The sequence below is a fragment of the Petaurus breviceps genome, unplaced genomic scaffold (genome assembly GCF_028583685.1).
Source record: "Petaurus breviceps papuanus isolate PSGF00001 unplaced genomic scaffold, PetGlider_PUasm1.0 189, whole genome shotgun sequence".
In the NCBI taxonomy this organism is placed as follows: domain Eukaryota; kingdom Metazoa; phylum Chordata; class Mammalia; order Diprotodontia; family Petauridae; genus Petaurus; species Petaurus breviceps.
The window spans coordinates 327,430-341,306 of NW_027185809.1; the positions used below are offsets into that span (position 1 = coordinate 327,430).

General features: G+C 38.5%; 1 protein-coding gene across 2 annotated transcripts in view; it reads left to right on the forward strand.

Annotated features, from left to right (window-relative positions):
- Positions 1-13,877, forward strand: part of ATG14 (autophagy related 14) — a 96,587-nt gene that overhangs the window by 33,974 nt on the left and 48,736 nt on the right. For both annotated transcript variants that reach the window (XM_069091758.1, XM_069091756.1), the window contains exon 2: positions 11,201-11,263. In XM_069091758.1, the coding sequence (XP_068947859.1) occupies positions 11,201-11,263 (63 nt within the window). The remainder of the gene's footprint in view (positions 1-11,200; positions 11,264-13,877) is intronic.

The following is a 13,877-nucleotide window of genomic DNA, read 5'->3' on the forward strand; positions in this document are numbered from 1 at the left end:
TCTAAAAAGAAAAGTGTATGATATGGAAAAGGAGCTTCAAAAATTAACCAAGGAAAATGATTTGCTAAAAACCAGAATTAACCAAATGGAAACAAATAACTCTATGAGGAACCAAGAATTAGCCAAGCAAAACAACAAGAATGAAAAATTAGAAAAAGAGGTAAAATACCTCAAAGAAAAAATAAATGACCTGGAAAACAGATCCAGGAGAGATAATCTGAGAATCATAGGCCTACCAGAAAATTATGATGAAAAAATGAGCCTGGACAACATTCTCCAAGAGCTCGTTAAGGAAAACTTCCCTGAGATACTAGAACCTGAGGGTAAAATAGAAATCGAGAGAATCCACCTTGTCTCCCCAGGAACTAAGATTGCTGAGAACTTGCCTCTTGTCAAGATGAAGAAAAGACCTCTATTTGAGTATTAAGTGCTGTGCTTAAACTTGATGTAACTCTGGGGTAGATTCAATTGTGATCCAGGGGTGGGGAACTTTTGACCTTTTTGTGCTCTGTGATTGAACAAATGAAGGTATTTTACTTATGTTTGGAAACTAATCTCCATTTGAGAAGAGGGGTTTTGTGGTGGACTAAATGAAGGCACAGCCTAGGGGTGGAGAAGTATTTAGAACAGAGACTTTGTAATTGGTTGAATGATTGGAAGGTCCTGGGGTGGGGTAGTACTTGGAGATTATTTAATCACACTTAGTAAATGCTGTATTTTGAATGATGTCATGTTTTGATCTTCTCTGTCCTTGGTTTGTCACTGAATAAAATGGAGAGCACCTATGCTGGTATTTTGAACCTTGGGAAGTTGCCTTTCCTTGGTGTTACATTACATTAAGTTCCTGGGGAGACAAGGCTTAGCAAGGCCACAAGATACATTGCCAGTCCCTTCATTAATTCATCCTCTGTCTGCAGAACAGTCCTAGAACCCCTGAAAACATTAGCAAAACCCTCTCCCAGGATTTCTGTAAACATACAACAAGAAAATCCTTCTTCAGGGCTTCTGAACCAACAAAAAGGTTCCCAGACCCCTGCAACAACAGCACTGTCCTTCACCAGTGGACAGAATTCACTCTCTGTCTGCAGGACAGTCTCAGGAGCTCTTAGCCAGCAGCCAGGTTCCAGGACTTCTTCAACAAAAGGACTGTCTTTCACCAGTGGACAAATCTGGCAAAAGAACATCAAAACAGACAGACAAAGTACCAGCAAAACAGCCATGTCTCCTCAGTCCTTGGCAGCTCAGGGGGCAGGTCTCAAAAGTCCAGGGCAATTCAAAGTGGCCCTCAGCAATCCTTCTCAGTCTCTCTCTGCCTCCACGAGGTGCTGCTTCCAAAAAGTTCTTCTGCCTCTCTCTTGTCCCTCCAAATCTACGTCACCAGCTCCTCCCAGTTCAGGACTTTCTTTTCACATCAACAAGTCCATCCCACAGGTGGGATTAACAAGCTCTGGGTTTTAACACAATCAATTTGAAAACCAAGCCAATACAGGGGAATCTTTAATTGCCATTACTATCACAAGTGGCCAGAAAGAAACAATTCAAATATCGAGGGTCCACAGTGAGGATTGCACAGGATTTGGCAGCCTTTATACTGAAAGATTGGAGGCAGGGGAATACAATTTTCTGGAAGGCAAAAGAGCTCGAGTTACAACCAAGGATCACATACCCAGCGAGACTGAGCATATTCTTCCAGGCAAAGAAATGGTGATTTAATGATATAACAGAGTTCCAGACCTTCTTGATAAAAAAGCCAGAACTCAATGGAAAATTCAACCTCCAATTACGAGATGCAACAGTGACTTAGAAAGGTAAACACGGAGAATACACACACACCCTGCTATTTGATAAGAGCAAACTGGTTATAGACAAGTAGAGGGTATGACTATAAAATACACAAAATGACGATTTTTAAAAATCTTATTAAGGGCTACAAAGGGACTGCAGTGGAAGAAAGGGAATGGTTGAAGTGGAAAAGGGTAAATTATGCCACTCATAAAGGCATAAAAACTGTATAGCAGAAGGAAAAAGAGGGAGGGAGTTGGGAAGCATATGAGCTTTTCCCTCATTGGTTCTGGTACAAGGAGAAAATAACAACCAGTTAAGCATAGGACTCTGGAGAAGAAACGCAAAAAGTATCATTTTAGAGGGAAAGAGGGGAGGGAGAGGAGCTTCGCATGAGATTTGTTCCTGTCACTCTTGATGCGAAGAAGAAATAGCATACTTCATTAAGTATAAAAATATCCTACAGGCAGTAGGAGGGGGAAAGGGTTATGAAAGGGGGGTGGGAGTGGTTTGTAGGGAGGGAAGTAGTAAGGGGAAAGGGGAGGAAAAGGGAGGAGGGCTGAAAAGGGAACACTGAGGGAGGCGGTGGTCAAAAGGAATACTATTGAGGGGAAGGGAGAAGGGAGGGAAAATATGAACATTAACAGGGGCAGGAATAGGATGGAGGGAAAGAAACAGATAACAATCATAACTGTAAATGTGAATGGAATGAACTCTCCCATAAAATGGAGACGAATAGCAGAATGGATTAGAAATCATAATCCTACAATATGCTGTTTACAAGAAACACATCTGAAACAGAGGGATACACACAAGGTAAAGGTAAAAGGTTTGAATAAAATATATCATGCCTCAGCTAAAGTAAAAAAATCAGGGGTAGCAATCCTTATCTCAAATAAAGCAAAAGCAAAAATTAACCTAATTAAAAGAGAGAAGGAAGGAAACTATATCCTGTTAAAAGGCACCATCGAGAATGAAGCAATATCATTACTTAACATATATGCACTAAGTGGTCTAGCATCCAAATTCCTAGAGGAGAAGGTAAAGGAATTAGAGGAAGAAATAGATAGCAAAACTATACTAGTGGGAGACCTTAATCTCCCCCTCTCTGAACTTGATAAACCCAACCTCAAAATAAACAATAAAGAAGTTAAGGAGGTGAACAGGATTTTAGAGAAGATAGGTATGATAGATCTCTGGAGAAAACTGAATGGGGATAAAAAGGAATATACTTTCTTCTCAGTGGTTCATGGCACATACTCAAAAATTGACCATATTCTAGGGCATAAAAACCTCACAATTCTATGCAGTAAGGCAAAAATATTAAATGCATCCTTCTCAGATCATGATGCAATAAAAATTATATGCAATAAAGGGCCCGGGGAAGACAGACTAAAAACTAATTGGAAATTAAACAATTTAATCCTAAAGAATGAGTGGGTCGGGGGCGGCCAGGTAGCACAGCGAGTAAGAGCACCGGCTCCACTGTTGAGAAGTCGAATCCTGGGCTCAGACACTTAGCACCCACCCAGAAACACCTGGCCATGTTTGAGCAAGTTACTTAACCCCAATTGCTTAGGGGCGGCCAGGTGGCTCAGCGAGTAAGAGCACCAGCTCCAGTGTCGGGATGACCTGGATCAAATCCGGGCTCAGATACTTAGCAACACACCCAGAAATAAAAACTGGCTGTGTAACCTTGAGCAAGTTACTTAACCCCAATTGCTTATGAAAAAAAAAAAAGAATGAGTGGGTCAAACAAGAAATTATAGAAACAATCAGTAATTTCATTCAAGAGAATGATAATAATGAGACATTATACCAAAATCTGTGGGATGCATTAAAGGCAGTTCTTAGGGGAAGTTTTATATCCCTGAGTGCATACGTGATTAAATTAGAGAAAAGGGAGCCCAACGAATTGGGCATGCAATTAAAAAACCTAGAAAAAGAACAAATTCAAAATCCCCAATTAAATACTAAATTAGAAATATTGAAGACAAAAGGAGAGATTAATAAAATTGAAATTAAGAAAACTATTGAATTAATAAATAAAACCAAGAGCTGGTTTTATGAAAAAACCAACAAAATTGATAGACCCTTAGTCAATATGATAAAAAAAAAGAAAGAAGAAAACCAAATTATGAGTATCAAAAATGAAAAGGGTGAATCTACCTCCAATGAAGAGGAAATCAAAACAATACTTAGGAATTATTTTTCCCAATTCCCCCCAACATAAATTTGACAATCTTAGGGAAATGGATGAATATTTACAAACATACAAGTTGCCCAGATTAACTGAAGAGGAAGTAAATTACTTAAATAACCCCATCTCAGAAAAAGAAATTGAACAAGCCATCAGTCAGCTCCCTAGGAAAAAATCTCCAGGGCCAGATGGATTCACTAGTGAATTCTATCAAACATTTAAAGAACAATTGAGTCCAAGACTCTACAAACTATTTGGGAAAATTAGTGAAGAAGGAGTCCTACCAAATTCTTTTTATGACACAAATATGGTACTGATACCTAAATCAGGAAGACATAAAACAGAGAAAGAAAATTATAGACCAATCTCCCTCATGTAATATAGATGCAAAAATTCTAAATAAAATACTAGCAAAAAGACTACAGCAACTTATCTCAAGAATTATATACTTTGATCAGGTAGGTTTTATTCCAGGAATGCAAGGATGGTTTAATATTAGGAAAACCATCAGTATAATTGATCATATCAACAATAAAACTATCAGAAACCACATGATCATCTCAATAGATGCAGAAAAGGCTTTTGACAAAATACAACATCCATTCCTATTAAAAACATTAGAAAGTATAGGAATAAATGGAGCCTTCCTTAAAATAATAGGTAGCATCTATTTAAAACCATCAGTATTATATGTAATGGGGAGAAGCTAGAAGCATTTCCCACAAGATCAGGGGTGAAACAAGGGTGTCCACTATCACCCCTCTTATTCAATCTGGTACTAGAAATGTTAGCAGTAGCAATTAGAAAAGAAAAAGAAATCAAAGGAATCAAATTAGGCAAAGAAGTGACCAAGCTATCACTCTTTGCAGATGATATGATGATATACTTAGAGAATCCTAGAGAATCAAGTAAAAAACTACTTGAGACAATAAATAAATTTGGCAAAGTTGCAGGATATAAAATAAACCCACATAAATCTTCGGCATTCCTATATATTTCCAATGAAATTCAACAGCAAGAAATAGAAAGAGAAATCCCATTTAAAGTTACTGTAGACATTATAAAATATTTGGGAATCTACCTGCCAAAACAAACTCAGGACCTGTATGATCATAACTACAAAACACTTTTCACACAAATAAAGTCAGATCTAACTAATTTGAAAAATATCAATTGCTAGTGACTGAGTCGAGCTAATACAATAAAAATGACAATTTTAGCTAAATTAAATTATATATTTAGTGCCATGCCAATTAATTTACAAAAAAACTACTTTATAGAGCTAGAAAAAATGGTAACAAAATTCATTTGGAAGAACAAATGGTCCAGAATATCAAGAGAATTAATGAAAAGAAATGCTACGGAAGGTGGACTAGCTATACCAGATTTCAATCTGTATTATAAAGCAGCGGTCATCAAAACTACTTGGTACTGGCTGAGGAATTGAGGAGTGGATCAATGGAATAGATTAGGCACACAAGATTCAGAAGTCAATGACTATAGTAATGTATTGTTTGATAAACCTCCAGACCCTGGTTTTGGGTATAAGAACTCACTATTTGACTGCTGGGAAACTGCTGGGAAAACTGGAATATAGTATGGCAGAAACTGGGCATAGACCATTATCTAACACCATATACCAAAATCAAGTCTAAATGGATGCATGATCTAGGTATAAAGATTGATACTGTAAGCAGTCTCCTAAAACAAGTAATAGTTTACCTATCAGACTTGTGGAGAGGGAAAGATTTTATGACTAAACAAGAATTAGAGAACATTATAAAATGTAAAATGGATAATTTTGACTACATGAAATTGAAAAGTTTCTGTACAAACAAAGCCAATGTAACCAAGATTAAGAGGGAGGCGGGAAATTGGGAAAGAATCTTTACAACCTATGTCTCTGACAAAGGACTCATTTCTAAAATATACAGAGAATTGAGTCAAATTTATAAGAATACAAGTCATTTCCCAGTTGATAAATGGTCAAAGGATATGAACAGGCAGTTTTCAGAGAAAGAAATTAAAGCTATCTATAAGCACATGAAGAAATGCTCTAATTCACTACTGATTAGAGAAATGCAAATCAAAACAACTCTGATGTACCACATCTCACCAGTCGGATTGGCTAAGATGACAAAACAGGAAAATGACAAATGCTGGAGAGGATGTGGGCAAACTGGAACACTAATGCATTGTTGGTGGAGTTGTGAACTGATCCAGCCTTTCTGGAGAGCAATCTGGAATTATACCCAAAGGACTAGAAATACTTTCATACCCTTTGATCCGGCAATACCATTCCTAGGGTTATATCCCAAAGAGATCATAGAAATGGGAGAAATACCCATATGTACAAAAATGTTTATAGCCCCTCTTTTTGTGGTGGCAAAGAATTGGAAATTAAGGGGCTGCCCATGAATTGGGGAATGGCTTAACAAGTTGTGGCATATGCATGTTATGGAATACTATTGTGCTATAAGAAATGAGGAGCAGACAGTCTTCATATTTACCTGGAGAGCCTTAAAAGAACTGATACTGAGTGAGAAGAGTAGAACAAGCAGAAATTTGTACACAATTACAGACACAACGTATGTGTGACGACCAACTTTGATAGACTGGACTCTTCTCAGCAATGCAGTGATATAAGTCAATCCCAAAAGACTCATGATGGAGAGAAATATGTGCATCCAAAGAAAGAAGTAGAAAGAACTTTATATCCAGGTGGAAGCAAAATACCTGATCTTTTTCCTTCTCTTATTTGGTTTTATGGCCTCTTTACCATTTTTCATTCCAGCCTATACAATCCGTCCTTACAACCTGACTAATGTACAATGTGAAAATATTTACAGATCCTATACTTGACTATAAGCTGCCATGGGGGGGGGGGAGGGTCAAAATGTGAAATTCAAGGAATTGTAGAATTGAATCCTGTAAACTAAAAGGAAACAAACAAGTTAATAAAAAACAATTTTTAAAAAGAATTCTGAAATCCCCTTATCTGACTACAGTCTATTGGCCTTTCACTTCTTGTTCTGCCTTCCCTCACAAAACCCTACGTTTCATCCATACCTCCATTGCCTTGACCCCTTAATTCTTTCACAGGCTATCTCCCCTGCACTGTCCACTCTCTTCTCTTTTCCCCATCTTGAACCTTTTGTGAACCAGTTCAGCTGGTTCATATAAATTGCTGATTATGTCCAATCAAGCCTCAGCCTTGGATCACTCCCGCCATTCATTGCCTTCTCTTCTGGCGAACGAAAGTAGAAAAAAATCACAAAACCATTCCATCTTAATCTATTACAAATTTCTGTTACATGATCTCAACTGCGCCTTCTCTACTACTAGGCAATACTACTATCCCTCCCCTCATGAACTCACTGTCACCCGCAGCTCTTCAAAGCTTTTCATTCACCTCAAACCTCCCATCTCTCTCTACCCATGCCCACTCTTGTAGCCGAGAACTTTGCCCCATATTTTACAGAAAAAATTTGAGGCCATTCACTGTGAACTCCCTCTTCTCCCCCTCTATCACTCAGATGCCTTCTCTCTCTCTCTCTCCCCCTTCACCCCTGTTTCATCGGATGAAGTGGCCTTACTCTCTCGTTCAAGTGATCCCATTTGGTCTTATCTCCTCCTACAGACTGTCACCTCCATTCAAACTTAATTGCAGTCTCTCCCTCTCAACTGGCTCATTTCCTACTACCTGCAAACATACCCATGTCTTCCCTATCCTGAAAAATCCCTCCCCTGATCCTTATATTCCTACTAACTTTGGCCTATTTCTCTTTTGCTCTTTGTAGCTAAACTCTTTGAAAAGGCCATCTATAATAGGTGCCTTCACTTTCTCTCCTCTCACTGCCTTAACTGCTTAAAATCAGGCTTCCAACCTTACCATTCCATCGAAACTGCTTTTTCCAAAGTTACCGATGATCTCTTAGTTGCTAAATCCAGTGGCCTTTTCTAAATCCTCATTCTCCTTGACCTGCCTGCAGCCTTTGATACTGTTGATCACTCTCTCCTCTTTGATAATATCTTCTCTCTAGGATTTTTATACACCACTCTCCTGGTTCTCCTGCCTCTGACTACTTCTCTCTCTTGCTGGATCCTCCTTCAGATGATGCCCTCTAATTCAGGGTTCCTTCAGGATCCCTCAGGGTTCTGTCGTGAGCTCCCTTCTCCCTCTATACTACTTCACTTGATCTCGTTAGCCCCCCATGAATTTAATTGCCAGTCTCTTTGCTGATGATTCTCAAATCTACCTTTCCTATCCCAGTGTCTCTGCTAACTTCCAGTCTCACACTGATGCCTTTCAGAGATCTCAAGCTGCATGTCCAGTAGACATCTTAAACTCATTATGTCCAAACCAGAACTCATCTAAATCCTCCCTGACTTTTCTACCTATTACTGTTGAGAGCTTTGCAAACCTTAAAAAGTGCTATATAAATATTCAGCATTTGGCACAGTGTCTGGCTCAGACTGCTTAATAGAAGCTTGTTGATTGAGACTAGGGCTGGATCAACCAACCAACTGGAAAATTGCCAGGAACAGCAAACGTATGGCTGACTGTCCTGAGGTGATTCAAAATGGTGACTGTAGGTGCAGGCATTTTTATGTAGTGTATAACAAGATGAATCAGCAAAAATCCCAAATCCTACTATAATCAGCTGTTGGCATTAAGGAATGACTCCCTGGGTGAAATTGGTGCATTCTAAACCAGTGGAATCCCCGTGGATGAAATTATATTTTCATCATATTATCAAGCATTTAATTTATCCCTGGTACTAGGCAATGGTACAAAAAAATTTTTAATGTTATTTCCCTCACTTCCTGTTGGCAAAAGAGTTTATTGTTGTTTAGTTATATCCAATTCTTTGTGACCCCATTTAGGGTTTTCTTGGCAAAAATATTGGAATGGTTTGCCATGGCCTTCTCCAGCTCGTTTTACAGATGAGGACACTTGAGTGAGGCAGAGTGAAATAACTTGCAGGTTCAAACAGCTACTACCGTGTTTCCCCGATAATAAGACCTATCCCGAAAATAAGCCCTATTGAGATTGCTACTGTAGTGAAGGTGATCCCCTGCGCTACACGCTACATTACGGTACCCTCTGTATGCACCGTCTCCCCCCCCCCCCGCGTGAGCGCGTCATCCTGTTCTTCCCCAGTGATTTGCTTATTGAATAAAGGTACATTTTTTTGTTCACATTTACCTGTTTATTAAAATTGCTGTCGATGTTCATTAAAATAAGCCCTCCCCTGAAAATAAGCCCTCTGGTGTTTTTCTGTCCAAAAAATTTAATAAGACAGTGCCTTACTATCGGGGAAACACGGTAAGTGTCTGAAGCTGGATTTGAACTCAGGGAAATGAGTCTTCCTGACTCTGGACTTCGCACTCTAACCACTGCATTGGCAAAGGTTTAGGTTTATACAAACAAGGATTCAAATTGGACCCGTGAATTCATTAGTGTAGAAAACTGCCAGGTAAAGAAACTGTCTACCAGTGTAAGGCAACACCTTCTCCACAACATAAGAGTCTTGAGATTTGCCTATAGAGAATAAGTGACATACCAGGGTCAGGCGGCTATTATAGGACTTCTTGGCTTAGAGGCTAGTTCTCTTCTCATATTATCCTGCATACAATTACACAAATAAATTATTAAAATGACCATAATGGTGTTAAATGGATCCAATCATAATTACTTGGTAATTATATTATTCTGCTTCCTGTGTGATATCACAAGTCTCTTTTTCCTGATTATTTGATATATTCAGTATTTTCAACATATTATATTTTAAGATCTTGGAGAGCTGGGAACTGTGCTTTTAGACTTCAACTACTGAGGTTCTGTATCATGTTGGCTATAAGTCGAATTATAGAATCAGAGAGTTTAAAATGCATTTTGAGAGGTGAAGATGCCTTATTTTCTGCCTTGAAAACATTCTGATTTCAAAAGCTTCCATCATTTGCATATAGTGATATATAAAATCCTGTTGGTTATTTTTGCTAGATAACTGTTTAGATGCCCAGTTGTAGCAGCAAGCACCCTAGCATACCCAGGATGGCTGCTAGCACAGGTTCTTAGATCTGCTTTTCTAAAGGAAAGTAACTCAAGAAAGGGTTAACAATCTTACTTTAATCAACCATGTATCATTTCCCTAGTTAAGGGGAAAAGGTCAGCACCCTGAACTTCAGAAAATACAAACTGAAATTATAAGCAGGGAAAAATACAGACACAGAAAACAACACAGTTCAGCAGACGGGGCTTCCAACTGTCTGTCCATTGCATCCATACTTAGTTACCAGAGAGAGAAGCACCAACATCTGGGTTTTCAAACCCGGGGGCTCAATGGCTGCTCAGAGTCTCAGCTGGCCAAATGACACAACTCTTCCCAGGAGTGAGCCCCAAAGCAAAACCTCATAATCTACTAGGGTAAGAGAACGTCACAACCCTCGGGACTCACTTCCCAATCACAAAGTAACAAGATTGTGAGCATTCCTGAAAAACAAGCCTCCCACCACAGGCCCCATGTGACCACATTCAGCCTATTAGGGGGCAGAGTATATTTTCAAATCAGGGAAGATCTTCAAATTCCCTAACATTTACAACTGTGTACACTGATAGAACCAGGTATTTGTTTGAAATTTTTAAGGCATAATCTCCATGGGAAAGCATATTAACCATATTGGTCCAATGCCATAAAATTTCTTCCTAAAATATGGCTTTTATGAAAAGCCTAAATTCATCCTAATATTTAGTGATTGATTCTTAGCCTCTGACTTTTTTTTTCCAAAGAGAGTTTAGCTTAGAAGTATGGCTTCAATTTACATCAGGATCATATGAGATAAATGTTAAGTGCAAACACTTAAAACATTATAAAATATGAACTATTATTATTGGTTATTAAGCTCTTTATGTAAAATAATTTTTGGATGACCTATGTAACATAGAAATAGAAAATGGAAGTCTTCATTCAATCTAGATTATATTTTATATTTTGGTGTGCTTACCTACCATAGAAACTAATTCAGTTAAAGATTGTTATGAACTTCAGAAATCTTTTTTTGAATGGAAAATAATGAACCCCTTATTAAAATAAACATGAGATGTAGTAGTACTTTGTTGGTCATGTTCTTAAAAATTTAGCTCTTAACAATTTACTTACGTTAGTAAACTTTGAAAAAATATAAACTGGAACAATTGTTTTTTGTTTCTCACAGGTTTGTAGATAAAAAGGAGAGGTTAAGCCATCTTAAAAGCAAGCAGGATGAATCCCGAAAAGAGTAAGTTGTTTATTTGCAGAGAATACTCATTCACCATTTATCTCAATATCATGTTTTTGTCTATATATGTTACATGATATGCAGATGTACCTTTTTTTTTAAGCAATCGGGGTTAAGTAACTTGCTCAAGGTTACACGGCCAGTTATTTCCGGGTGAGGTGCTAAGTATCTGAGCCCGGATTTGATCCCCAGGTCATCCAGACACTGGAGCCGGTGCTCTTACTCACTGAGCCACCTGGCCACCCCTCAGATGTACCTTTTGAATATTGTGGTGGTAATTGTCCTGGGAGATATATACATATATATGGAGACCTTTTTCCCAAAAGTGTGTGTTGGGGAGTGAGATAAAAATGTGGGACTCTCTGAAACTTGAACTTGGAGAGATTGGACAGTTAGAAAGTCTTGAGATCATATCTGTGGTAGTGTACTGGTACAAAGAATGGTAAATGAGTAACAGCAGGACTCACAATGAAAACTTTGGGATTAATTAAGCAAAAATTAGTGGTGGCTGCATCACTTACAGAAAATTAGCTATCACAATCTGTCTTTCCATCCTTATCCAGCCCAGTTCCCTATATATGAATCCTTGTCTTCAGTTAAATTAGTCCGCTGAGTTCTTAACCTGAGGTCCTGTTTTTGTTTTTAAAAACTTTTATAACTGTATTTCAAGATAAATGATTTACATTACATTTATTTTATGTGTCCGGAAGGTGGCACAGTAGATCAGTTTCCAAACCTGGAGTCTGGAAGGAGTCTGGAAGACTTGAATTCAAATCCTGTCTCACACACTTCCTAGCTATGTGAACCTGGGCAAATTATTTGGCCCTATTTTCTCTGTTGCCTCATCTATAAAATGAGCTAGAGAAGGAAATGGCAAATCATGCCAGTAACGTTGCCAAGAAAACCCCAAATGGTGTCACAAAGAGTTGGAAAGACTGAAATGACTGAGCAACAAAATTTTATTTTATGCATTTAAAAGCATTGTTCTGGGGGCGGGTAGGTGGAACAGTGAATAGATCATCAGCCTTGGAGTCAGGAGGACCTGAGTTCAAATCTGGACTCCTCTCTCTCTCTCTCTCTCTCTCTCTCTCTCTCTCTCTCTCTCTCTCACTCTCTCACTCTCTCACTCTCACACACACACACACACACCCCTAGCCATGTGACCTTGCAAGTCCCTTAACCCCAATTGCCCTACCTTCTCCCTCAAAAAAAAGAGAAAAGCATTGTTCTAAGAAGAAATCTATAGGTGTTACCAGTTTGCCAAAGGGATCCACGACAAAAATTCCTGATTCTTCTAACACCTTTTCAGTTTATCTTTTGGCCTTTGCTCATAGTTTTACCCATACTCCACCTGTCAATAGGATTTATTCATCCTTCAAGGACCCCCTTGAGTGTTACTTCATGGAATATTCATTGTAGTGCCAATGCAATATTCACAGCACCAGTGAACACTATAAATATTCCTGCATAATGCTCGATCACAAAGAAGACAGAAGCAAGATATTTATTCTGATACCAGAAAACCAAAACCCAAAACCAGTAAGCCTATTCCATCATAGTAGCAAAGAAGTTTAATAAGCCATAAATAGCACAGAGAGCCACAGCATCCTTTAGCCTTCCCACAAATCAACATAAGCCTAGCCATCACAGCAGGTAGCGAGCAACCAACATTTACTAACTGTCTCCCTCTGATGTGCCCTCTTCTCCCACTGTGTCTTACCTGTTGACTCCAAGCTTCCTGTGGGCTCTGCTCTACCCTTCAGAAAACTCCTCCCACCACAGGGTCCATGTGATTACATTCAGCCTGTTCGGGGGCAGGGTATAATCTTCAAAGCAGGATCTTCAAATTCCTGCTACCATACACATTTCCACATTATTCTAGCCTAGTGAACTCTCTGTTTCCTGAATTCAGAAAATGATTGCACTCGCTAACACTCTCTTCAGGAAATTGTAGATCATTATGATCTCAACGTTTTCTTCATAAGAAATTTTCGATTTAATATCCATTCCTTGTTTTGATCCCATGTTATATTATCACTTGTATTTTTTCATTAGATATGGCTTAGTATGACTGTGGGTTCAAAAAAATAAGTCCATCTTCAGATAATAGCAATTGGCCACTGTTCCACATATTCCAGAGATTATGTTTGCTGAAGGCATTCTCAAGGCAATTCCAAAAGAGCAGTTCCAGAAATGTTTTGAGTAGTGATACCATCTCAAGAATATGGGAATAGCGTCCCAGGGTAAATTCTTTGAAGAAGACAACGTCTTTTTTTTCCTCTCTTTTGCCAGTCTAAAAACTGGCCAATTTATTCTTGTCACTTTATATGGTTATAACATTATATACTTGTTAAAAGATTAGCTTTTCATTTGTTTATGCCTTCTGTTTCCACCTAGATTGTAATCTCCTAGAAGACAAGGATTGTGGTCCCTTATATTTATTTATAACCTCTCCCTAAGAACCTGACATGATGTCTTACATACAGAAACTGCTCAGTAAATTAATGGGAAGAAGGTTACATAGTAGGTCAAAGAGTATGAGTACAGAAAACTGTAGTTTATTAACAGGAGAAGGTTGGGGAAGAGGGAGATGACTGCTGGGTATTGCAAAGGA